At 45.1% G+C, this 27083-nt stretch overlaps 1 protein-coding gene across 2 annotated transcripts in view; it reads left to right on the plus strand.

Annotated features, from left to right (window-relative positions):
- DNAJC6 (DnaJ heat shock protein family (Hsp40) member C6) overlaps positions 1-27083 on the plus strand; it is a 193437-nt gene that overhangs the window by 132504 nt on the left and 33850 nt on the right. For both annotated transcript variants that reach the window (XM_088442378.1, XM_088442377.1), the window contains exons 2-9: positions 48-198; positions 4599-4648; positions 7225-7373; positions 9184-9306; positions 12990-13123; positions 17187-17381; positions 18293-18410; positions 19073-19152. In XM_088442378.1, coding sequence (XP_088298504.1) covers positions 48-198; positions 4599-4648; positions 7225-7373; positions 9184-9306; positions 12990-13123; positions 17187-17381; positions 18293-18410; positions 19073-19152 — 1000 coding nt within the window. The remainder of the gene's footprint in view (positions 1-47; positions 199-4598; positions 4649-7224; positions 7374-9183; positions 9307-12989; positions 13124-17186; positions 17382-18292; positions 18411-19072; positions 19153-27083) is intronic.

The raw sequence follows: 27083 nt of genomic DNA on the forward strand, positions 1-27083 counted from the left end.
TGAAATGTGTGCTAAAGACTGACCATTAATACACGGTGTCCTTCCAGGGGCCTCGTCGCCAGACATGGAATCCAATTACGGGGGTGGACTGCTAGACATCGTGAAAGGGGGAGCAGGTCGCCTCTTCAGCAATTTGAAGGACAACCTGAAGGACACGTTGAAGGACACGTCTACTAAAGTAATGCAGTCAGTGGCCAGGTGAGAGGGACCCTCATACATGGCCATCTGTAGGAGAGACTGGACAGTACATTCTGTTACAGTCCGGTGCCAAGGTGGAGGTGAAAGACAGTCTGGGGCTGACTCTGTATTTGGAGACAGCCGCCGGAAGCAGGATTTAGTTGTCTGTGTACTAAGGGCCTGATTCAGACCAGGTCGCAAGCGCTGTGCGCTCGCAACCGGGTCAATGGCGGCCCAGAGAGCATGCGCACGACGGAGTCGGCACCGTTGCTCCGGGTCTCGCACCAAAGGGGGTGTGCTGTTGATGTTGAGTGACAGCACGCCCCTATTGGTGGGCGGGCCGGGGGGGTGGCTGCCCAGACGGAGGCGCTCCCATGAGAACGCCTACCGTCTGAGCCCGGCCCCACTGACATCACTTGGAGAGCTTTCGGATCTGTTTAAGCCGAAAGCTCCCTGGGGCTTGCGGCAACGAGACCCTACCACAAGGGTCTCGTCGCAAGCCCGATGGACCATCTTCCTGGCCGCTCACTATAGCTGTGGGTGGTCACCAACAGCTATGCGAGCGGCCAGGAGGCCGTTCTGAACAAAAAAACAGACCGGCCCTGATTCAGAGCGAGCGCTATGTCAGACCGACTGGCTCTGAATCAGGGCCTAAGGCAGGCCTGGAAAACCTGTGGCTCTCCAGCTATTGTGAAACTACAAGTTCCAGCATGCCCAGGGTCAAGTTTATTTGTTACGGAATGCTAAAACTGTGGCAGGGCATGCTGGGAAGTGTAGTTTCACATCAGCTGGAGAGCCAAAGGATGGCTAGGCCTGTACTAAGGACCTGATTCAGAGCCGCTCGCTAGATGCGATCGCTCGCCCCCAGCGTATGCAAATTCGGCTAAGTGACGCCATGGCAGGTGCTCGCTCGGAAAGGCATAAGCACGCCCACTTTGTATTTGCGAGTGATCACTTTGTTTATGCAGACGGCCATTAGCGTATGTAGAGACGCCCACTAGCGCACGTCATCTCCAGGAAGTGAATTAAAACATTGGTACATCGAGGACCATCGGAAGGGCTTGCAGCGCTTGTGGTTGCCTTACCTTACCGCAAGCACTGCGAGGATTTCAGTGTAAAAAAAAGGCTGGTGACGTACTATGTACTATGACGCTGTTTGTTAATTATGCACGCCTTAGAAATGGTGTTGCAACACACAGGCACGCCTGCGTTCGCACCTCCACTCCCCCGTTATTAGTGTCCTGCCCCTGTTACCACCCACAAACGGCCTCTCCTGTCACTCATTATATTGGGCTGTCTTGGCTTAGCTGGCGAGCAGATTTCGATCGCTCCGAGTAGTTCGCGCACGCGCAGAAGGAAGAGTACTCATGCGCGGTCGCTTACCATCGGCCGCGTTCGAGCGAGCGCCCACTTGCGAGCGGCTCTGAATGAGCTCCTAAGCCTTGGAGAGAAATAAAGTGGACGGAAATAAAGTACCAACCTATCAGCTCCTGACTGTCATTTTTCAAACACAGCCTGTGAAGTGACAGTTAGGAGAAAAAATGAGATGAGATAAGGTGCCAGCCAATCTGCTCCTAACTGCCAGTGTTTGAAAAATGACAGTTGGGAGCTGATTGGCTGGTACCTTATCTACTTTCACTTTGTCTCCTAACACTGCTTAGTAAATAGATCCCATAATACATAGACCCCTTACTAACTTATGCTAATTCGAGATTCCGTTCAGCTAATGTGGGGGTCTGTGCTTCTGCAAGCAGGAAACCCGCGCTGCCCATTGATTTTATATCCGCACCAGCATTTGCACTGTATGCAAAAACATAGTGGACCTCATTCAGAGCCGCTCGCAAAATGCGAGCGCTCGCTCTGAGTGAGGGCGGCCACATCTTAAAAATTATCCGGTCTCCTGGCCGCTCGCTTGGCTGTGGGTTACCACCCACAGCTTTAACGAGCGGCCAGGATGATGGTCGTGATGGTCAAGACCATCGCGACCATAGGGGCTTGCGACGAGACCCTTGTGGTAGGGTCTCGTCTGCCGCATGCCCAAGATAGCTTCCGGCTCTAATAGAGCCGGAAGCTCTCCCACTGACATCACTGGTGATGTCAGTGGGGCCGCCCACAAACGGCAGGCGTTCGCTTGGGAACGCCTCCGTTTGTGAAGCCTCCCCCCCGCGACACCTACAAAACGGGTCAAGCTGTCAATCAACATCGACAGCCGCCTCTTTTGTAGTGAGCCCCGGAGCAAGAGAATTTCTGTCACTCAGGGGCTTGCGCACGCGCAGTGCGGCTGCACAGCCAAACATTGACCCGCTTGCGAGTGGGTCTGAATGAGGTCCAGTGTTTGCACCTGTGAGATCTGCCCGGCTCAGAATGAACCCCTATGGCAGGAGGTGATAGGGGAACATCATATTGGTAATTGTTATTGTATGGAGACATCTGGGTGGGCGGTGCTGGGCTAAGCGTGCTGTAATGCGAAGCGCTGTTCCGATGCAGAGGCGCTGAGAATGAAATGCAGCTGGACGCACTCATGCCCTCGCACTATATAAATGGGGTTAATGTGCGTTTACAGGAGCCGTAATTATTTTGCGGTGTCTGCAGAGAATATTAGTACTCGGAGACCTCATCTTTTTTTCCGTGAATGGGGCGCCTTTCCACCTTCCAGGCGCACGTTAATCTGAAAGTCCTATGTCTTCGAGCAGTTCTCAAGTAGTGCCAGATATAATAAGGACATTACCAATGCCCCATCACCCTCATAATAAATATAAGACACGGTCGCGGCTACACTGTGAAGTGTTTTAGGAGAAAATGTTGTATCCATGGGGAGATTGGCGTAAAGCAGACATTAAAGTGAAGTTATTACTCTTCTCACCACGCGTCTCTTCAGCTGGAGCCACATTACCGCTAAAGAGCAGCTTCTCAGAGGCGGCCATAGAATGTGGGCGTATGTCTCGTAATGCGCATGACGGACAATGCAGTGCGTTTGTTCTGTATCACCCCCGTTGGCCGCACTGATGGCAGCCATGTTATCCTTTCTATAAGATGAGTAACGTTAGCAAGTTCTAGTTTCATGAAACGGCGCTGGATGCGTGAAGAACGTTTGCGTCAGAGGTAGCAGATACAGATAGGTGAAATAAATAATAACTGGTGCAAGGGAAAACCCTGCGCCATTAGCCCAGATACGTAATTGAACAGATGAGGAAGATGTGTCAGTCTTTATATGCTGTCACGGGTGTGATATAAAATATAGTCAGTACAAAGGTTGACAGTCAATAGGACGACACAAGATGGTCAACATACAATAGGTCGACATGTACAAAAGGTTGACAGTGCAAAAGCTTGACAGTGTTAAAAAGTCGACATGTTCAAATGGTCGACATATTTTCTTTTTTTTCTTATTTCTTTTTTTAATCCTAACCCTAACTCCCCTCTAGTGCCTGACCCTAACCCTCCTCCTGGTGCCTAACCTTTACCCTCTCCCTGGTGCCTAACCCTGACCTCTAATCCTAATCCTAACTCCCCTCTAGATCCTGACCCTAACCCTCCTCCTGGTGCCTAACCTTTACCCTCTCCCTGGTGCCTAACCCTGACCTCTAATCCTAATCCTAACTCCCCTCTAGTGCCTGACCCTAACCCTCCTCCTGGTGCCTAACCTTTACCCTCTCCCTGGTGCCTAACCCTGACCTTTAATCCTAACTCCCCTCTAGTGCCTGACCCTAACCCTCCTCCTGGTGCCTAACCTTTACCCTCTCCCTGGTGCCTAACCCTGACCTCTAATCCTAATCCTAACTCCCCTCTAGTGCCTGACCCTAACCCTCCTCCTGGTGCCTAACCTTTACCCTCTCCCTGGTGCCTAACCCTGACCTCTAATCCTAATCCTAACTCCCCTCTAGTGCCTGACCCTAACCCTCCTCCTGGTGCCTAACCTTTACCCTCTCCCTGGTGCCTAACCCTGACCTCTAATCCTAACTCCCCTCTAGTGCCTGACCCTAACCCTCCTCCTGGTGCCTAACCTTTACCCTCTCCCTGGTGCCTAACCCTGACCTCTAATCCTAACTCCCCTCTAGTGCCTGACCCTAACCCTCCTCCTGGTGCCTAACCTTTACCCTCTCCCTGGTGCCTAACCCTGACCTCTAACCCATACCTTAAAAATGTTGAAAAAAACATAAAAAACATGGGTCGACCATTTGTGTATCAACTATTTGAACCTGTCCACTTTTGAACCCTATGAACGTTTTGTGAGTAGGCATTTTGTACTTGTCAACCGTTTGTCCCCGTCAGCCTATTGCATGTTGATCAATTGGTGTCGACCTATTCATTGTCGATCTTTCATCCGGATATGTTGTCACTGTTTCAGCCAAAATATTTCTAAATATTATTTTGCTGTTTGCAGATTGCAGAAGTGACTTTGATTTCTCTATTTATTTTAGTTATGCAAAAGGAGAGCTGGATATCTCATATATTACCTCAAGGATTATCGGTAAGTAACGTTACACTTATGTGTATGCTGTGGTGCAGTAATAGGCCAGAACACCTGCTCAGGAGCCACCCGCAGCCGGGCCTGTTGAAATACTTGTGCACCTGCCACCATGGAATGTTAGTGCATTACCAAAGGGGTATAGTCAGTCTGCAAGGGATGTGCATAGGAGGTCATTCAGACCAGCTCGCGAGCGCAGGACGCTCGTAAGCGGGTCAATGTTCCCCCACTGCGCATGCGCACGACGGAGGGAGCTCCGTCGTGCACATGCGCGAGACCCGGCGAGCGACGGGCTCTCCATCGCTCCGCGTCTCGCACCAAAGGGGGCGTGCTGTCGATGTTGATTGACAGCACGCCCCCTTTGGTGGGCGTGCCGGGGGCGTGCCTGCCAGACAGAGGTCCCCTATAGTGCACCGGCGGCCGGCTTATAAGAATATCACAAATTTACCAACTGGCCGTGGCTGCAGGGGGCGGATTGGTGGGCCCCTATAAGCTTCGGGGCCCATGGGCAACTGCCCAACAAGCCCAATGGAAGAGATGGCCCTGTTAGGCAAATGAGGTCATATAAGTAGTGCTGGTTTGATATATACAGTCAATGGACACATTATTAGGTACAATTCCTTATTAGTATAAATAACTAATCTGCCAATTGTGGCAGGAACTCATGCATAAAAGCCTGATGACATGGTCAAGAGGTTCAGTTGTTGTTAGGGAAACATAAGACTGGGGAAAAACTGTGCTCTAAGGGCCTGATTCAGAGCCGGACGCTCTGACCAGAGCGCTCGCTCTGAATCAGGGCCCTCCTCCCTCAACTTGGAGCGGCCTCATGGACTCTCGCATAGCTGTGGGTTACCACCCACAGCTATAGCGAGCGTCCATGATGATGGTCGCGATGGTCAAGACCATCGCGACCATCGGGCTTGCGACGAGACCCTGCGGTAGGGTCTTGGTGACCGCAAGTCCTGGAGTGATTTTGGCTCTATCAGAGCCAAAATCACTCCCACTGACATCACTAGTGATGTCAGTGGGGGCCGGACTCAGACGGTAGGCGTTCCCATGAGAACGCCTCCGTCTGGCAGCCACGCCCCCGGCACGCCCACCAAAGGGGGCGTGCTGTCAATCAACATCGACAGCACGCCCCCTTTGGTGCGAGACCCATAACGACGGCTTGGCCGTCGTTTTTCGGGTCTCGCGCATGCACACGACGGAGCTCCCGTCCTGCACTCGCGAGCGGGTCTGAATGATCCCCTAAGTGACCTTGATCAAGAAAGGATTGTTGGTGCTGTTAGGAAGGCGACAGTAACTGAAATAACCCTGTGTTACATTAGTGACAAAAGGGCATTGAACCTTGCATGGGATTGGCTACAGCAGCAGATGACCTCACCAGGCTTCACTCCTGCCAGCTAAGAACAGGAAACTGAGGCTACAGTGGGCACAGGCTGACAGGAAACTGAGGCTACAGTGGGCACAGGTTGACAGGAAACAGAGGCTACAGTGGGCACAGGCTGACCAAATTAGAGCACCTTGGGGATGGGATTAACATGAGACTTGTAGCATGAATGTGCAGCTAACTAATCTGCGGCAACTGCATCATGCTAACATGTCACCATGGACCAGAAAGTCTTCAGCTCTAGTTTAGTGCCTGCAATGGAACTTAGGCCCTCATTCAGAGCCACTCGCTAGCGGCAGTACGCTCGTTCCGAGCGATGTTCGCACATCTGCACATGCGTACGGATCGTTATACGCATGCGCGAACCAGTCAGTGCGGCCGAAATTCATGTGCTCGCAATATAGCGAATGCCTGCTATTTTGAGTGACAGAATGAGGCGTATGTGGGTGGTAACAGGGGAAGGTGCTTGAAAACGGGGAGTGGAGATCAGAACGCAGGCGTGCTTAAAGGTCAAAACGGGCGTTTTATGGGTGTGCATAATTAATACAGCAGCGTCATTGACCACGTCACTGGGTTATTTTATAGCCAGAACTGCTCGCAAGATTGTGGTAGCAAAAACCAACCACAAGAATAGCGAGCAGTTCATACGCTGGTCGATGTACTCGATTAATCTAATAAATAGCGGACATGACGTATGGTGCGAGCGGCCAGGGGGCGTTTTTAACAAATAAACGAGCGTATGTTTTGCTCGCTCGTTCAGACTTAGAGGTGTGAACAGACTGCAATTTGCGAACGGATCATTTGAATAGCCACCCCTTGTTTTTGAACGAACGACCGCAAATAGCGAACGGCTCTGAATCAGGCCCTTACTCAGTTAGGCCACCAGCTGACTGATCACCAATTGTTATCCTTAATACTTTTCTGCTACCAACACTAATAAAGGCATTGTCCCAGCATAAGGAGACTACGGGGTCTATGTACTAAGCCTTGGGGAGGGATAAAGTACCAGCCAACCAGCTCCTAACTGTACTTTTTCAAACACAACCTTTAAAGTGACAGGAACTGATTGTTTGGTACTTTATCTCTCTCCAAGGCTTAGTACATAGAGGCCTATCTTCTCTATGAGATGCTTCCTAGTTACATTTGGGTTGCTGAGGTCTGATCACCTGTTATACGCTGGTCTCTCTAGTGATGTCCTTCCCGGCAGAAGGTGTGGAGTTAGGATTCAGAAACCATATTGAAGATGTGCGCTCGTTCCTGGATTCAAGGCATCTGGACCATTACACAGTGTTCAACTTGTCACCCAAGTCTTACCGCAGTGCCAAGTTCCACAACCGGGTGCGTGTCATTGTCCTCTATAGGTGAACAGAATCTGTTTTATTTTAGAGCTGATGGCTGCTATTCAGATTGTTCTTATCATACTCTGTGTATTCTATTCTCTGTAATTTTACATTCACCACTGCGAATAATACCCTGCCCCCCATCCACCTCCACACTATCTCCCCAACATCTGTAAGTTCTGTGACCAATAGGCGTTCAGGGTACGGTCCTAATACTGAATTCAGATTGGCTTCCAGCGTTGGTTTGCAGAACGGGAGACGGTGCCAGCCGGCAGTTGGCAGAAGTTGCTGTATGTGGGACCCTGGAAGACGTGCTAGAGAGTGAGGGCAGCCTCTAGGAGACAGACCATGGGTCTGTTATAACAATACCTGGTACTAGATATTATTAACCTTGGCACCATGTATGGGGTCTGCATATTAGACTGGGCATCAGATATGAGGTCTGCAAATTAGACTGGGCACCAGATATGTGGTCTGCATATTAGACTGGGCACCAGATAGGAGGTCTGCATATTAGACTGGGTACCAGATAAGAGGTCTGCATATTAGACTGGGCACCAGATATGTGGTCTGCATATTAGACTGGGCACCAGATAGGAGGTCTGCATATTAGACTGGGCACCAGATAAGAGGTCTGCATATTAGACTGGGCACCAGATATGAGGTCTGCATATTAGACTGAGCACCAGATCGGAGGTCTGCATATTAGACTGGGCACCAGATATGAGGTGTGCATATTAGACTGAGCACCAGATAGGAGGTCTGCGTATTAGGCTGGGCACCAGATCGGAGGTCTGCAGATTAGACTGAGCACCAGATAGGAGGTCTGCGTATTAGACTGAGCACCAGATAGGAGGTCTGCGTATTAGGCTGGACACCAGATCGGAGGTCTGCATATTAGACTGGGCACCAGATCGGAGGTCTGCATATTAGACTGAGCACCAGATAGGAGGTCTGCGTATTAGACTGGGCACCAGATAGGAGGTCTGCGTATTAGGCTGGGCACCAGATAGGAGGTCTGCATAATAGACTGGGCACCAGATAGGAGGTCTGTCTATTAGACTGGGGACCAGATAGGAGGTCTGCATATTAGGCTGGGCACCAGATATGAGGTCTGCATATTAGGCTGGGCACCAGATATGAGATCTGCATATTAGAATGGGCACCAGATATGAGGTCTGCATATTAGACTGGGCACCAGATAGGAGGTCTGCATATTAGAATGGGCACCAGATATGAGGTCTGCATATTAGAATGGGCACCAGATATGAGGTCTGCATATTAGACTGGGCACCAGATAGGAGGTCTGCGTATTAGGCAGGGCACCAGATAGGAGGTCTGCGTATTAGGCTGGGCACCAGATAGGAGGTCTGCATATTAGGCTGGGCACCAGAATGGATGTCTGCATATTAGGCTGGGCACCAGATACGAGGTCTGCATATTAGGCTGGGCACCGGATATGAGATCTGCATATTAGACTGGGCACCAGATATGAGATCTGCATATTAGACCTCTGACAGGCCACAGTTCTGCACATGTGATCATGCACTTAGCTGGCGCATAGGAAGTGAAGCCCCCAGAACACTGATAGTAACGTGGTAATGTTGCTGCGTCAGCTCTAATGTACAACTGAAAAAAAGATATTTTAATATACAAAGATGTAATTACAAAAGTCTGTGCACAGTTAGCCCCCCAATGAGTTGCTCCTGCTCTAATCCGGATTGTTTCCCTTTAATAGTGACCCACACATGACTGTGCCGTTATGTCAGTGCATGCTACAGGCGTGATGCATGTTATTTTACTTGCAGGTCTCAGAATGCAGTTGGCCTGTGAGACAAGCTCCCAGTTTGCACAATTTATTTGCAGTTTGCAAGAACATGCACAACTGGTTACAGCAGAACCCCAAAAACGTGTGCGTCATACACTGTATGGTAAGTGGGTGTAACGCGTGGAAACATACATTAGAAATAGTCAACTTATTCCATTGAAAGTTTGTAAAGCAGGAAGTAACAATAAGTCACTGCTTTTATTATTCTGTATTATTGTTTCAGGTCATACACAGTAGCATAGTTAGCAATTGTATAGGGACACTTCAAGGTTTTAATGATTTGTCCTTGGAAATGTCCCTATAGTTCAACTGCACAATAATATTTGTTACATATTTCTGCAAGTTATATAAATTCCAAAAAGTGCAGTTTAGCCAAATTCAGAACACATCCCATAATGGGCTTCTAGTACTCCTGCTCCCACTGAGATAGTATAATAAGTGTTGTGCTTAGATGCACAGACCTAGGACTGAGATAGTATAATAAGTGTTGTGCTTAGATGCACAGACCTAGGACTGAGATAGTATAATACATGTTGTGCTTAGATGCACAGACCTAGGACTGAGATAGTATAATACATGTTGTGCTTAGATGCACAGACCTAGGACTGAGATAGTATAATAAGTGTTGTGCTTAGATGCACTGACCTAGGACTGAGATAGTATAATAAGTGTTGTGCTTAGATGCACAGACCTAGGACTGAGATAGTATAATAAGTGTTGTGCTTAGATGCACTGAACTAGGACTGAGATAGTATAATAGGTGTTGTGCTTAGATGCACTGAACTAGGACTGAGATAATATAATAAGTATTGTGATTAGATGCACTGATCAAGGACTGAGATAGTATAATAATTGTTGTGCTCAGATGCACCAACCTAGGACTGAGATAGTATAATAAGTGTTGTGCTTAGATGCACTGACCTAGGACTGAGATAGTATAATAAGTGTTGTGCTTTGATGCACAGACCATGGACTGAGATAGTATAATAAGTGTTGTGCTTAGATGCACTGACCAAGGACTGAGATAGTATAAGTGTTGTGCGTAGATGCACCAACCTAGGCCTGAGATAGTATAATAAGTGTTGTGCTTAGATGCACAGACCATGGACTGAGATAGTATAATAAGTGTTGTGCTTAGATGCACTGACCTAGGACTGAGATAGTATAATACGTGTTGTGCTTAGATGCACAGACCTAGGACTGAGATAGTATAATACGTGTTGTGCTTAGATGCACTGACCAAGGACTGAGATAGTATAATACGTATCGTGCTTAGATGCACAGACCTAGGACTGAGATAGTATAATAAGTGTTGTGCTTAGATGCACAGACCTAGGACTGAGATAGTATAATAAGTGTTGTGCTTAGATGCACAGACCTAGGACTGAGATAGTATAATATGTGTTGTGCTTAGATGCACTGATCTAGGACTGAGATAGTATAATAAGTGTTGTGCTTAGATGCACCGACCTAGGACTGAGATAGTATAATACGTGTTGTGCTAAGATGCACTGACCTAAGACTGAGATAGTATAATACGTGTTGTGCGTAGATGCACTGACCTAGGACTGAGATAGTATAATAAGTGTTGTGCTTAGATGCACTGACCAAGGACTGAGATAGTATAATAAGTGTTGTGCGTAGATGCACTGACCTAGGACTGAGATAGTATATTAAGTGTTGTGCGTAGATGCACTGACCTAGGACTGAGATAGTATTATAGGTGTTGTGCTTAGATGCACTGACCTAGGACTGAGATAGTATAATAAGTGTTGTGCGTAAATGCACTGACCTAGGACTGAGATAGTATAATAAGTGTTGTGCGTAGATGCACTGACCTAGGACTGAGATAGTATAATAAGTGTTGTGCTTAGATGCACTGACCTAGGACTGAGATAGTATAATACGTGTTGTGCTAAGATGCACTGACCTAGGACTGAGATAGTATAATAAGTGTTGTGCTTAGATGCACTGACCTAGGACTGAGACAGTATAATAAGTGTTGTGCTTAGATGCACTGACCTAGGACTGAGATAGTATAATACGTGTTGTGCTTAGATGCACTGACCTAGGACTGAGATAGTATAATAAGTGTTGTGCTTAGATGCACAGACCTAGGACTGAGATAGTATAATACGTGTTGTGCTTAGATGCACTGACCTAGGACTGAAATAGTATAATACAGTAAGTGTTGTGCGTAGATGCACTGACCTAGGACTGAGATAGTATAATAAGTGTTGTGCTTAGATGCACTGACCTAGGACTGAGATAGTATAATACGTGTTGTGCTTAGATGCACAGACCTAGGACTGAGATAGTATAATACATGTTGTGCTTAGATGCACAGACCTAGGACTGAGATAGTATAATAAGTGTTGTGCTTAGATGCACAGACCTAGGACTGAGATAGTATAATACGTGTTGTGCTTAGATGCACAGACCTAGGACTGAGATAGTATAATACGTGTTGTGCTTAGATGCACAGACCTAGGACTGAGATAGTATAATACGTGTTGTGCTTAGATGCACAGACCTAGGACTGAGATAGTATAATACGTGTTGTGCTTAGATGCACAGACCTAGGACTGAGATAGTATAATAAGTGTTGTGCTAAGATGCACTGACCTAGGACTGAGATAGTATAATACGTGTTGTGCTTAGATGCACAGACCTAGGACTGAGATAGTATAATAAGTGTTGTGCTAAGATGCACTGACCTAGGACTGAGATAGTATAATAAGTGTTGTGCTTAGATGCACTGACCTAGGACTGAGATAGTATAATACAGTAAGTGTTGTGCGTAGATGCACTGACCTAGGACTGAGATAGTATAATAAGTGTTGTGCTTAGATGCACTGACCTAGGACTGAGATAGTATAATACGTGTTGTGCTTAGATGCACAGACCTAGGACTGAGATAGTATAATACGTGTTGTGCTTAGATGCACAGACCTAGGACTGAGATAGTATAATACATGTTGTGCTTAGATGCACAGACCTAGGACTGAGATAGTATAATAAGTGTTGTGCTAAGATGCACTGACCTAGGACTGAGATAGTATAATAAGTGTTGTGCTTAGATGCACCAACCTAGGCCTGAGATAGTATAATTAGTGTTGTGCTAAGATGCACTGACCTAGGTCTGAGATAGTATAATAAGTGTTGTGCTTAGATGCACTGACCTAGGACTGAGATAGTATAATAAGTGTTGTGCTTAGATGCACTGATCTAAGACTGAGATAGTATAATAAGTGTTGTGCTAAGATGCACCGACCAGGGTTGTTTTAAAAGAGATGGTGGTCCGTGTGCAGGGGCCCCCTGATGCCTTTTTGCAGACGCCATCTCTCCGGTGATATACTCTGACAGATGATGCAGACGCAGAACGTAGCAAACTCTCTTTTCAAGCTCCTTCCAGTCGCCATCTTTCCGAAGATAAGGATGGAAAGATGGCGCAGCTGGATGCAGTACATGGGGAGAGCGGGCGTTGCATGGGTAAAGTATCCTATCAGTCCTGGCTGCAGAGCATGCGTGCGGGCGCCCCCTGGATCCATGAACCCGTGTGTGTAACACTCCCTGCACCTACAGTATAATAGATTTGTCTCGGGCACTGACTTTGAAGCATTGTTCTTATTGTAGAATACAGACAGCTATACAGCAGGTGCTCGTCTGTGTGTCAGATGCTTACAGTGCAGCGTTAGCTCTAAGACTGTAAAGGATGATATAGGGATAATTACAGTAGTCAGCAGTCGGGTAACGCTATGTGTTTTTTTTCTCTGTATTGAACAGGACGGCCGCACCGCCTCTGCAGTCCTGGTCAGTGCGATGTTCTGCTTCTGTCACCTTTTCTCCAATCCGGTCCCTGCGATCCAGTTGCTTAATTCAAAACGCCCAGGAATAGGTCTGTGGCCGTCACACAGGAGGTGAGAAAACATCCGATCGTTTATCTTGTATTTCAAATGACCAGTGTTACCGGTGGCAAAACCTAACACGGGTTTATTAAGTAAAATGTGTGTAACATATGATCTATACGGGATGTAGTCACAGTGTCAGAATTCGTAATGTCAACATGCTCAGAATGTCGACAGTCACAATATTGACACTGACATAATTGTCATCAGAGAGAATGTTAAGGTGGGTACACACCTGTGCGACATATCTGCAGACTGTGCGGAACATATGTTCTGCGTACAGTCTGCCCAATTCGTCGTGACGTCACAACTAGGCGGGCATTTACATGTGCCCGCCCAGTTGAGCTGTCAATCAACGCCGGCCTGTGCAGTAGTGTACGGGCGGCCGGCCGACCGGCTGTACACACAGTACGATGCACCAATATATCTGCAGATATATTGGGCAGCACAGCCGATGTGATATGTCTGTGAATGACGTCGTTCACAGACGTATTGCTGGTGCACACTGGCCGATGCACACATGATATATCAGCCGTTCAATTGTACGGCCGACATGTCGGCTAGCGTGTACCCAACCTAAGACTGAAATTTAGGGTTAGGCTCTAAAAGTAGTGAGCATCCTGAATGTCAGTTTATATACCACGCCCGGGCTACGGAATGGAGTAAGACCTGAATGTAGTTACATTTACATTGGATTTAAATATTATAAAATATATAAAAAGGGTCATTATGAAATGTCCTCCCACAGAACACAGGGCCTGATTCAGCTTAGGACGGAATTGCAAAGCTGCACTCAAGCTATAGATATGATGTATGCACGCAGGCTATAGATATGATGTATGCACTCAAGCAATAGATATGATGTATGCACGCAGGCTATAGATATGATGTATGCACTCAGGCTATAGATCTGATGTATACACTCAAGCTATAGATATGATGTATGCACTCAGGCTATAGATATGATGTATACACTCAGACTATAGATATGATGTATGCACTCAGGCTATAGATATGACGTATGCACGCAGGCTATAGATATGATGTATGCACTCAGGCTATAGATATGACGTATGCACGCAGGCTATAGATATGATGTATGCACTCAGGCTATAGATATGATGTATGCACGCAGGCTATAGATATGATGTATGCACTCAGGCTATAGATATGATGTATGCACGCAGGCTATAGATATGATGTATGCACTCAGGCTATAGGTATGATGTATGCACTCAGGCTATAGGTATGATGTATGCACTCAGGCTATAGATATGATGTATACACTCAAGCTATAGATATGATGTATGCACTCAGGCTATAGATATGATGTATACACTCAAGCTATAGATATATGATGTATGCACGCAGGCTATAGATATGATGTATACACTCAAGCTATAGATATGATGTATGCACGCAGGCTATAGATATGATGTATGCACTCAAGCTATAGATATGATGTATGCACTCAGGCTATAGATATGATGTATGCACTCAGGCTATAGATATGATGTATGCACTCAGGCTATAGATATGATGTATGCACTCAGGCTATAGATATGATGTATGCACTCAAGCTATAGATATGACGTATGCACTCAGGCTATAGATATGATGTATGCACACAGGCTATAGATATGATGTATGCACCCAGGCTATAGATATAATGTATGCACGCAGGCTATAGATATGATGTATGCACTCAGGCTATAGATATGATGTATGCACGCAGCTATAGATATGATGTATGCAGGCAGGCTATAGATATGATGTATGCACTCAAGCTATAGATATGATGTATGCACTCAGGCTATAGATATGATGTATGCACGCAGGCTATAGATATGATGTATGCACTCAAGCTATAGATATGATGTATGCACGCAGGCTATAGATATGATGTATGCACGCAGGCTATAGATATATTGTATGCACTCAAGCTATAGATATGATGTATGCACTCAGGCTATAGATATGATATATGCACGCAGGCTATAGATATGATGTATGCACGCAGCTATAGATATGATGTATGCACGCAGCTATAGATATGATGTATGCACGCAGGCTATAGATATGATGTATGCACTCAAGCTATAGATATGATGTATGCACTCAAGCTATAGATATATGATGTATGCATGCAGGCTGTAGATATGATGTTTGCACGCAGGCTATGATATGATGTATGCATGCAGGCTATAGATATGATGTATGCACGCAGGCTATAGATATGATGTATGCACGCAAGCAGCTTTGCAATTCCGTCCTTGCAATTATGGAAATGCAGCACGAGGCGCCATGCCTTCTGCACACATCACTTATCCGAGCAGCGTTGTACAAAGCAGCATCAGATAATCTGCGAGAACATCAGCCGGCTAAGTGACCCATGGGGCCGGCCGCTGTAGATGAGAGAAAGAGGCCAGGAAATCTCTGTCAGCCGACCTGAGATCCTGGCCTCTTCCCTCCCTCCCCCAATGGCAGCAGCGAGCACAGACACGCCCCTGGATCTCCCATAATACGACCACGGTCCGGCCTCTCTTTGCGAACACTTTTGGCCGACTCCACCCAGGAACGCCCGTGGATCGCAGTGGTCTGCTCAAGACCTTGCGATCACGGAGACATTGCGAATGCCGACTCAATCTACAACTCGCACGTGCGCAGTGGGAATTTCCTCAGTGGTTCCCACATGCGCAGTAGCAAAAATTCGCTCAATTTCCCAAAAACATCGTCATGGCGCGCAACTGAACCAGGTGAAAGGACGCAGCGGCTGTGTGAATAGCGTACATCCTGGAGTCAGCCCCAAGTTCTTGCTTGGGTGATGGATGGATAAGAGGGCACCTTCAAGCTACAAAGGAACTGATGCAAAGTGGGTACTGCGCCAGTTTGTGCAGCGCATCTTCTCATGCTCAGAAAGCGAGCATGCAGATATGCACAATAGTTGACCCGCATGCACCTGACACTTACAACTCCCTATGAGTGGAGAGGTATGAGGTAGGAGGTGAGTGGTGTTGTTACTTAGGCCGAGTACAGACGTAATGGCGACTGATACTGCGAGGTGCCTTTTTCGCCTGCTAGAGGACCGCTGCGAGCACACGCTGATGATAACGACTTTTCGTATGATGATGCTGATATGTCGGAAACTCGGGGTCTGATCCAGGGATGTGCGCTAATGCCGCTGCTGTTGCGTGATTGTACGCAGAGGCTGTGTGGAAATATGTCGCAACCGCTGGGATATGCATTGAGATGCCCACTGTTGGCGGCGCAGTTCCAAGCGACGGCGTACAAAGACGCATCATCGGTCACAGATCAGTCGATCATCGGTCTTCTGAGTAATCCTATGGCTGCGCAAAATTGCCCCCCTGAACTGAGACGCTACTGCCATTTTGTTTGCGGATGGGATCGTGACGGCAGTCGGCGGCATGTCCCTGTATCACGCCTGTGTGTCAGCCGCCACTCCCCTGTTATTTCCCCCAATTGGTCCCTGTCTGTCACTCTGAAAGAGCGCTCGCTCTGAATCAGGGCGTTTTTTTTTTTTTTGGAGCGGCCTCCCGGCATAGCGCCCGTCGTTAGCCTGGTTTCGCGCATGTGCACGTCAGAGCCGGCTCCAGCGTGCGCATGCGCAGTGGCCTAACATCGGTCTGAATCAGGCCCTCAGTTTGGAAATAATTCCTACCGGGGACCACCATTGCAAGACCATCGCAGCACATGTGCAGTGTGAGACCTGATGCGTGCGCCAACCACCGATACTCAACTCAACTGCGGAAACGTCAGAATAGCGCCCATCTCTGCATCAGGCCCATTATGACTTTTGCAGAAAAAGAGCTTTGATGTCCCTTTTATTTCAACACTCAGACCCCCCTTAATGATTTGTATGTACCCCTCCTGCGGCCTTTGCTAAGCTCGCTTCTGTGCCTTGCGGCGCGGGTTATAGACTACACTCACTGGAGATGAGAGCCTTGTGCATTCACTGGAGATAAGAGCGTTGTAGTAAATAGTAATAAAGGGATTAATTCATCTTTCCTGTTCCGTTTTCTATGCCGAATAAAGCAGATACATCAGTTTTTTGCAGGTACATAGGATACATTTGCGACCTGGTGTCCGATAAGCCGGTACAGCCGCACTGCAAGCCTATCGTCATTAAGGGCGCCACCATCAGTCCCGTGCCGTGCTTCAACAAGCAGAGGAACGGCTGCCGCCCTTTCTGCGAGCTTCTCATTGGGGAAACGCGCATCTTCAGCACAATGCAGGACTACGAGAGGATGAAGTGAGTGACGTGCTGCACTGAGTCTGCGGATTACTGTACATCAACGATTGAATTATTGGTTCATAGTATATCTGCTTTTACTTACACAGAAAGACCTTTAATTAGCGGCAGAACACCTATTCTATTCATGCTTCAAAACTAGTTACAGCCAGGACCCCCCCCCCCCCCCCCCGTTCTCACCACAAAGTCCTCAGTCTGTTCTTCTACTGTGCACTGATGGGTGAGCCTAGGTATTTGGGTGCGTGGCCACTGAAGGGGGCTCTGCTACACCCTTTTGTGTTGTAGAATCATACACCGCGAGGTCACAGCTAGATGGGGGGGTATAGTTATAGTTCCCCTGCACTTACAGACCCTTACAGAGACCTGGGTCTGGGTATTTTGTACCCGCTCCCACTCTCGACGCCCCTGTTTGGTGATTTTATAATCAAAAGAGCAGTGTGTGGGCATCTTCTGAGCTTCCATAAGTGCGCAGGGAAGCCCTGTGAAGAGCAAAATGGAGGTCTCAGGATAACAGATCGATATTGCTGGGTCATCCTCCAAATTAAACTTCGTAACCTGCAATACCCACCCCTCCTTTACATAAAACAAAGCTCACCCAACTTGTTACTATTGAGACTTTTTGTGGTTTACAGTTATCTTAGTACCCGTCATCTATGCACAGGGGAGGCAGACATGTTTTTGACTGACTCCGTACTCATGACAGGGCAGCCAATCAATTCATTAGAAACCAGTGACATCACTGAACCGGCTGCATTGGCACTCTGCATTCCCATGTACATTGGTTCAGTCACATGAGCAGGATAAGTGGAGTCCAACAGTTTGTCTAAGCAGGATATATACAAACCATATGTGTACAATAATAAAATTGTTTTGTTTCAAGTTTTTTTTAGTGAATTATTTGTTTATTTAAGGGAGTATCGCGTCCAGGAAGGAAAAGTGTGCTTCCCTCTGGGGGTCACTGTCCACGGGGATGTTGTCGTTTCCATTTACCACATGCGATCCACAATTGGTGGAAGGCTACAAGCAAAGGTATGTACTGTATGCACTAATATACACCAAGCAAACGTACACCCTACTCAAAATCAAATACGCGCTTATATCCATATGTTACATTAGGATGCAAAATACAATACAACATTCTGTAGCATGTGCACAGCATAACGGTGGAACAAGGCGGCACCTATCCTTATAGTCCCATAATGTTTATGGGAGCAGGTCACCCAGTTATCTTACAAGTGCCAAGAAAGGGCCCAGATTTGCGTTGAGTGCTATTCATTTGGGGGGTCTTGGAAATCACAATAAAGTTGATACAGCAAGGCACGATATATTGACGACATTCTGGCTAAGCTGGTAGGGAAAGAATACAATTACTTTCATAGTCTAAAAAAATGAGGGAAATGATTGGGAAATTAGATTGTAAACTCTGCTGGGACCAATAGGAATGATTTACCATTCTCTAATTAGATAATACTAATATTATAAAATTTAATTTGTCTTCGATCTACCAGAAAATTTATTGCCAATCATTCAATTGCGGTAGCTTTATAGTAATATCACAGTGAGTAGCAAGAATTTAGCCGCTTTGGAGCATTGTTGTCTGTTTCAATGAAAGAAACATTGTAAGATACTAATACCTATATAACCTGATCCCCAGTAATAAAGTCTCTTTCTGTTATCTGTTTCAATTTCAGATGACAAACACTCAGATATTGCAGATACAGTTTCATACAGGATTTATAGCACTTGGAACAACGGTATTAAAGTTTACAAAGTAAGTACACATGGTTCATATACTTTTTGTGTGTTTTTTTCCCAGATGTTTTGTTTACTTAGCAGAGAGATTTTTAGTTCTGCTAATTTCAGCGCCGGGGGGCGGGGCTTAGCGCGGGCTCTTAGTCGCGGTATTTTCGGAAAAAACACTAGAGTGCGGATGGGATCCGCAGGGACAGAGCTTTATCGCAAGCTCTGTCCCTGCAAGGGATTTATAGTAAATAGATGGGTATGAACAGCGCTAGAAATCTATCACTATATGCAGATGAAAACCAACATGGCATAGATCATAAATCAATATATATTATCATGAACTACTACATGACTCTATACGGCTTGATTGAAATTTGATTTAATATGATGTCCACAATCTGGACAGAGAAATAGCAATCAATAAAACCGATACAATAACAATAATCAAAAAAAAACAAAACATATTAATAATAAAAAATAAATGAATAAAAAACAGTATAAATAAATAATAACAGTACACAAAAAAATGATAATAATAAAAATAAATAATTCGTGTCCAAATCAAAAAGAAAGAAAAATGTCCATAGAATGAATGGTGTAAACCAATCTTAAATAATAACTGAGTATAAAATAAATATATATTTCATTCACATTGTAGTGAGAGATATAGGGGAATGTTGTAACAGTCACTGGCCTACACAGGTGGATCCGGAATAATATCCAGCTGATATATTACCAGACTTGATTAGATGTCTACAGCCTGTAAACAGTATAAAAATCCTCGCACTGGCATGCTGACGTATTGTGAATGGTTGGGGCTGGAAAACGATGATATAATTACCAGACTTGGTAAGATGTCCACAGCCTATAGGTGGTGCAGAATTTCTTGCACTGGCATGCTGACGGTTGTAAAAGGCTGCAGCTGGAAAATGATAAATACCGCTGGTCCAGAGAGTATAATCCACATAGGAATCCAAGTGCTGTACAATAAAGGGGTGCCAAACGCGTTTCGCTGTGGTAGATCCCACAGCTTCCTCAGTAGCATGATCCCCATGATACAATGATAGGGCTTTATATACCCATATCTAAATTAAAATGACAATCAGCTGTAGCTGACAGCTGGAATAAATCAATCAAGCCGTATAGAAAATCTAAACAAATTCCCATTGTCAGTGACATAGTATAAATGAAACCGCTAAGTTCTCTCATAGCTGGCATAAAATAAAACAAATCTACATTTTAAGAACATTAAAAGTTACCCGATCTAGACGGGTATAGAGATCGGCATCTGGTCACATGTTGTCCGTACTGGCACACGTGACTCCGTGCGACCTATAGAAACTTCTATTTTATTCCCACGTCAGATCGGGATGCTTAATCACGTAGTGTAAACATACATCACGTGGTCAGATTACGTCACCATCACTAGCGTCTGTTGCTAGGTATGCAGAGTTTAAACATGGTGATTAGTTACAAAAGGTCTCCATTAACCTCCAGCGTTAAAGTCGTAATAGCAAGTCACGTGATGTAAACAAACACCATGTGACTCATATCCATGACGCTCAAAGAGGATTGTTTATTTAAAAACACACAGTAATCGTATAATAAAAACATATTTTATAACAATATTTATTATCCTGGATTTTATATATAATCCCTTATCATATATTATATTGTAATTCATCTGTTATGTGGAATTCCCGATCCACTTTAATATGTGTAAAGACCATACGTATGAATGGTTATAATTCTAGTTCATCTAAAATAGTAAGTCGAGATACAAATCAATCCTAAGAGAACTGGAATATCTATTATACTAAGGGATACATCCTTCGCGATATTCCGATAAACCGTTTAGTAAAGCTCCCAAATATTATCTTAAAGGCATATCATGAATCATCTAATTTGCTTCAATCACTTGTTCCTAGTGATAAAAGCCCGTAAATATAATTTAAATAGCTCATGGACATGGGGCATGTTCACTCAAAAGGGCAGTATGTATCATCACAATAGATCACATCAATGGGTCTCTATATCTGCCGAGGTTCCTACATAATATAATATTTAGTAGTAAACAAATAGTACAATAATTAGTGGAAAATTATACCACTTATACAGATACCAAGAGACCTACAAATCTAAATGACTAACATTGTATGTAGAGAAGACATGAAGATAAAAACCTGAGGAGGTATAGATATTATCTATTCATCTCTGTTGTGGCAGGGAACAAATGAAGGGGACCCTATCTATCTATTCTCCTCCACCCCAGTTATATGAATGAATTAAGAGCCTGATTCAGACCCACTCGCGAGCGGCTGTCCGCTCGCAAGTGGGTCGATGTTATGCACTGAGCATGCGCACGACGGAGGGAGCTCCGTCGTGCGCATGCGCCAGACGCGACGAGCGAAGGAAAGTCCTTCGCTCGTTGTGTCCGATCAAAGGGGGCGTGCTGTCAATGTTGATTGACAGCACGCCCCCTTTGGTGGGCGTGCCGGGGGCGTGCCTCCCTGACGGGGGCGTTCCCACGGGAACGCCTCCCGTCAGAAGCCGGCCCACTGACATCACTAGTGATGTCAGTGGGAGTGATTTTGGCTCTGATAGAGCCAAAATCACTCCGGAGCTTGCGGTTGAAAACCTCAACCGCAGGCTCCGGCTCGCAATTTCGATGGTCGCGATGGTCTCGACCATCGCGGCCATCAAAAAGCACGCTCGTATAGCCTGTGGGTGGTGACCCACAGCTATATGAGCGTCCAGGAGGACGCTCCATGAAAATGGAGCCCAGCCCTCATTCAGAGCGTGCGCTCTGCTCAGAGCGTACGGCTCTGAATGAGGGCCTAAGTTCTATAGATTCATTGAGGCCCTCTGGATGTAGAGAATTCAATTTGAACATCCAGAAGACCTCCTGACGACAGAGGGTTTTAAACCTGTCTCCGCCTCTTTGGGTTTTCTGAATGTGTTCAAGTCCTATAATTCTAAGTGTCTGTGGATCACTATTATGCTCTCTCACATAATGTGAAGATAAGCTATGTGTGGTGACTTTATTAATAATATTTCGGCGATGCTCCAAGAAGCGTCTTTTTAATGGTCTCGTAGTGCGACCCACATAGAGTAGTCCACAGCCACAGGTAAGCAAGTAAATAACATATGTAGAATCGCAATTCATGAAGTTGGTGATTATATATGGATCTCTCGTGTCTTTGATCATTAAAGTGGTTGTTTTTTTGTTGGTATAAGAACACATGGTACACCTGGTCTTACCACATCGGTGGAAGCCCGGTGGTCTATATGGTAACCACTGTTCTAAAATGGTAGTTGTGTTACCAACACTTGTATGTGGTTTTAAATGACTGGGCGCCAGGATTGATTTTAAAGATTTATTTTTACCTGTAAATAACACATGGTTTGGAGGGTAGAATGTTTCTTAGGATATTGTCCTGTTGAAGAATACGATAGTTCTTATGAATTATATCCCTAATTTGTCTATGACAAGAGTTATATTTGCAAATAAATGCTATATTATCATTTGTAGTCAAATTGGAATCTTGTGCTGATTTTTTAGTTTTAAAAAGAAGTGATCTATCCATATTATGAACTTCTAGAAAAGCTTTTTGGAGAATATATTCAGGATAGCCTCTCCTTCTAAAGGAGGAAAGCATATCATTCGCTTGAGCACTGAAACTATCCAAAGATGAGCAGTTTCTGCGTAGTCTCATCAACTGTCCTTTAGGGATGTTAGCTTTCCAAGGATAGTGATGAGCACTTTTAAAGTGTAGATATGACTGAGTATCCACATTCTTCTTATAATTAGAAGAATGTATGGTGCAGTCCCTAGCCTCCAGAGTCACATCGAGAAAATCAATGCGAGTAGTGTTATATTGATAAGTAAAAGTGAGATTAAAGGAATTCTGATTCAGTGAAGAAACAAAATGTGAAGCAGAGGATAGATCCCCATCCCAAATGAAAAATAGGTCATCTATGTAACGGCCATAGAAGACCAGGTTCGCGCCGAACCCCCCACCCCACACCCGGAGGTCCTCGAACTCTCCCATGTAGAGGTTCGCGTAGCTCGGCGCAAACCTGGTCCCCATGGCCGTCCCCATGATTTGAAGATAAAAAGTGTTCAGAAACAGAAAATAATTATGAGTGAGAATAAAAGTTATACAATCCAAAATAAATCGTCTATGTTCCTGAGTGAGACCCCCATGTCGAATTAATCGGGAAGCGATACACTGCCGAAATATTATTAATAAAGTCACCACACATAGCTTATCTTCACATTATGTGAGAGAGCATAATAGTGATCCACAGACACTTAGAATTATAGGACTTGAACACATTCAGAAAACCCAAAGAGGCGGAGACAGGTTTAAAACCCTCTGTCGTCAGGAGGTCTTCTGGATGTTCAAATTGAATTCTCTACATCCAGAGGGCCTCAATGAATCTATAGAACTTAGGCCCTCATTCAGAGCCGTACGCTCTGAGCAGAGCGCACGCTCTGAATGAGGGCTGGGCTCCATTTTCATGGAGCGTCCTCCTGGACGCTCGTATAGCTGTGGGTCACCACCCACAGGCTATACGAGCGTGCTTTTTGATGGCCGCGATGGTCGAGACCATCGCGACCATCGAAATTGCGAGCCGGAGCCTGCGGTTGAGGTTTTCAACCGCAAGCTCCGGTGTGATTTTGGCTCTATCAGAGCCAAAATCACTCCCACTGACATCACTAGTGATGTCAGTGGGCCGGCTTCTGACGGGAGGCGTTCCCGTGGGAACGCCCCCGTCAGGGAGGCACGCCCCCGGCACGCCCACCAAAGGGGGCGTGCTGTCAATCAACATTGACAGCACGCCCCCTTTGATCGGAGACAACGAGCGAAGGACTTTCCTTCGCTCGTCGCGTCTGGCGCATGCGCACGACGGGGCTCCCTCCGTCGTGCGCATGCTCAGTGCATAACATCGACCCACTTGCGAGCGGACAGCCGCTCGCGAGTGGGTCTGAATCAGGCCCTTAATTCATTCATATAACTGGGGTGGAGGAGAATAGATAGATAGGGTCCCCTTCATCTGTTCCCTGCCACAACAGAGATGAATAGATAATATCTATACCTCCTCAGGTTTTTATCTTCATGTCTTCTCTACATACAATGTTAGTCATTTAGATTTGTAGGTCTCTTGGTATCTGTATAAGTGGTATAATTTTCCACTAATTATTGTACTATTTGTTTACTACTAAATATTATATTATGTAGGAACCTCGGCAGATATAGAGACCCATTGATGTGATCTATTGTGATGATACATACTGCCCTTTTGAGTGAACATGCCCCATGTCCATGAGCTATTTAAATTATATTTACGGGCTTTTATCACTAGGAACAAGTGATTGAAGCAAATTAGATGATTCATGATATGCCTTTAAGATAATATTTGGGAGCTTTACTAAACGGTTTATCGGAATATCGCGAAGGATGTATCCCTTAGTATAATAGATATTCCAGTTCTCTTAGGATTGATTTGTATCTCGACTTACTATTTTAGATGAAGTAGAATTATAACCATTCATACGTATGGTCTTTACACATATTAAAGTGGATCGGGAATTCCACATAACAGATGAATTACAATATAATATATGATAAGGGATTATATATAAAATCCAGGATAATAAATATTGTTATAAAATATGTTTTTATTATACGATTACTGTGTGTTTTTAAATAAACAATCCTCTTTGAGCGTCATGGATACGAGTCACATGGTGTTTGTTTACATCACGTGACTTGCTATTACGACTTTAACGCTGGAGGTTAATGGAGACCTTTTGTAACTAATCACCATGTTTAAACTCTGCATACCTAGCAACAGACGCTAGTGATGGTGACGTAATCTGACCACGTGATGTATGTTTACACCACGTGATTAAGCAGCCCGATCTGACGTGGGAATAAAATAGAAGTTTCTATAGGTCGCACGGAGTCACGTGTGCCAGTACGGACAACATGTGACCAGATGCCGATCTCTATACCCGTCTAGATCGGGTAACTTTTAATGTTCTTAAAATGTAGATTTGTATTATTTTATGCCAGCTATGAGAGAACTTAGCGGTTTCATTTATACTATGTCACTGACAATGGGAATTTGTTTAGATTTTCTATACGGCTTGATTGATTTATTCCAGCTGTCAGCTACAGCTGATTGTCATTTTAATTTAGATATGGGTATATAAAGCCCTATCATTGTATCATGGGGATCATGCTACTGAGGAAGCTGTGGGATCTACCACAGCGAAACGCGTTTGGCACCCCTTTATTGTACAGCACTTGGATTCCTATGTGGATTATACTCTCCGGACCAGCGGTATTTATCATTTTCCAGCTGCAGCCTTTTACAACCGTCAGCATGCCAGTGCAAGAAATTCTGCACCACCTATAGGCTGTGGACATCTTACCAAGTCTGGTAATTATATCATCGTTTTCCAGCCCCAACCATTCACAATACGTCAGCATGCCAGTGCGAGGACTTTTATACTGTTTACAGGCTGTAGACATCTAATCAAGTCTGGTAATATATCAGCTGGATATTATTCCAGATCCACCTGTGTAGGCCAGTGACTGTTACAACATTCCCCTATATCTCTCACTACAATGTGAATGAAATATATATTTATTTTATACTCAGTTACTATTTAAGATTGGTTTACACCATTCATTCTATGGACATTTTTCTTTCTTTTTGATTTGGACACGAATTATTTATTTTTATTATTATCATTTTTTTGTGTACTGTTATTATTTATTTATACTGTTTTTTATTCATTTATTTTTTATTATTAATATTTATTTTTTTTTGATTATTGTTATTGTATCGGTTTTATTGATTGCTATTTCTCTGTCCAGATTGTGGACATCATATTAAATCAATTTTCAATCAAGCAATATAGAGTCATGTAGTAGTTCATGATAATATATATTGATTTATGATCTATGCCATGTTGGTTTTCATCTGCATATAGTGATAGATTTCTAGCGCTGTTCATACCCATCTTTTTCCTGTATTATATTATCAGGAGCTGACACCTCCATCTGAACCAGCTGCTTTTTGATAAGCGCCAACTGATATTCCCTTTTTTTCTTTTTTGTTATTGGATTTATAGTAAATCCCTGTGATATTGCCTGAATTCGCAATGCGAATTCACTCGGTAATATCACACTACAATCCGCATTCAATATGCGGATTGTAGTAAATAGAGCACTAACACATGTAGATTGAGAGACAATGGGCCTGATTCAGAGCCGTTCGCTATTTGTGGTCGTTCGTTCAAAAACAAGGGGTGGCTATTCAAATGATCCGTTCGCAAATTGCAGTCTGTTCCCACCTCTAAGTCTGAACGAGCGAGCAAAACATACGCTAGTTTTTTTGATAAAAACGCCCCCTGGCCGCACGCACCATACGTCATGTCCGCTATTTATTAGTTTAATCGAGTACATTGTACAGCGTATGAACTGCTCGCTATTCTTGTGGTTGGTGTTTTCAACCGCTATTTTGCGAGCAGTTCTGAGTTAAAAAAAACCAAGTGACGTGGTCAATGACGCTGCTGTATTAATTATGCACTCCCTTAAAACGCCCGTTTTGACCTTTAAGCACGCCTGCGTTCGGATCTCCACTCCCCGTTTTCAAGCACCTTCCCCTGTTACCACCCACATACGCCTCATTCTGTCACTCAAAATAGCAGGCCCTCGCTATATTGCGTACCAACGATTTTCGGCCGCACTGACTGGTTCGCGCATGCGTACTAAAAACCGTACGCATGCGCAGATGTGCGAACATCGCTCGGAACGAGCGTACTGCCGCTATCGAGTGGCTCTGAATGAGGGCCAATGTGTTAAACTGCATACACACACAACGATTTTTTGAACGATTATCGTTAAACGATATCGTTTAACGATAATCGTTTGAAAAAAT

This window comes from Taudactylus pleione, unplaced genomic scaffold (genome assembly GCF_031769625.1).
Source record: "Taudactylus pleione unplaced genomic scaffold, aTauple2 ptg000310l, whole genome shotgun sequence".
Taxonomy (NCBI): Eukaryota; Metazoa; Chordata; class Amphibia; order Anura; family Myobatrachidae; genus Taudactylus; species Taudactylus pleione.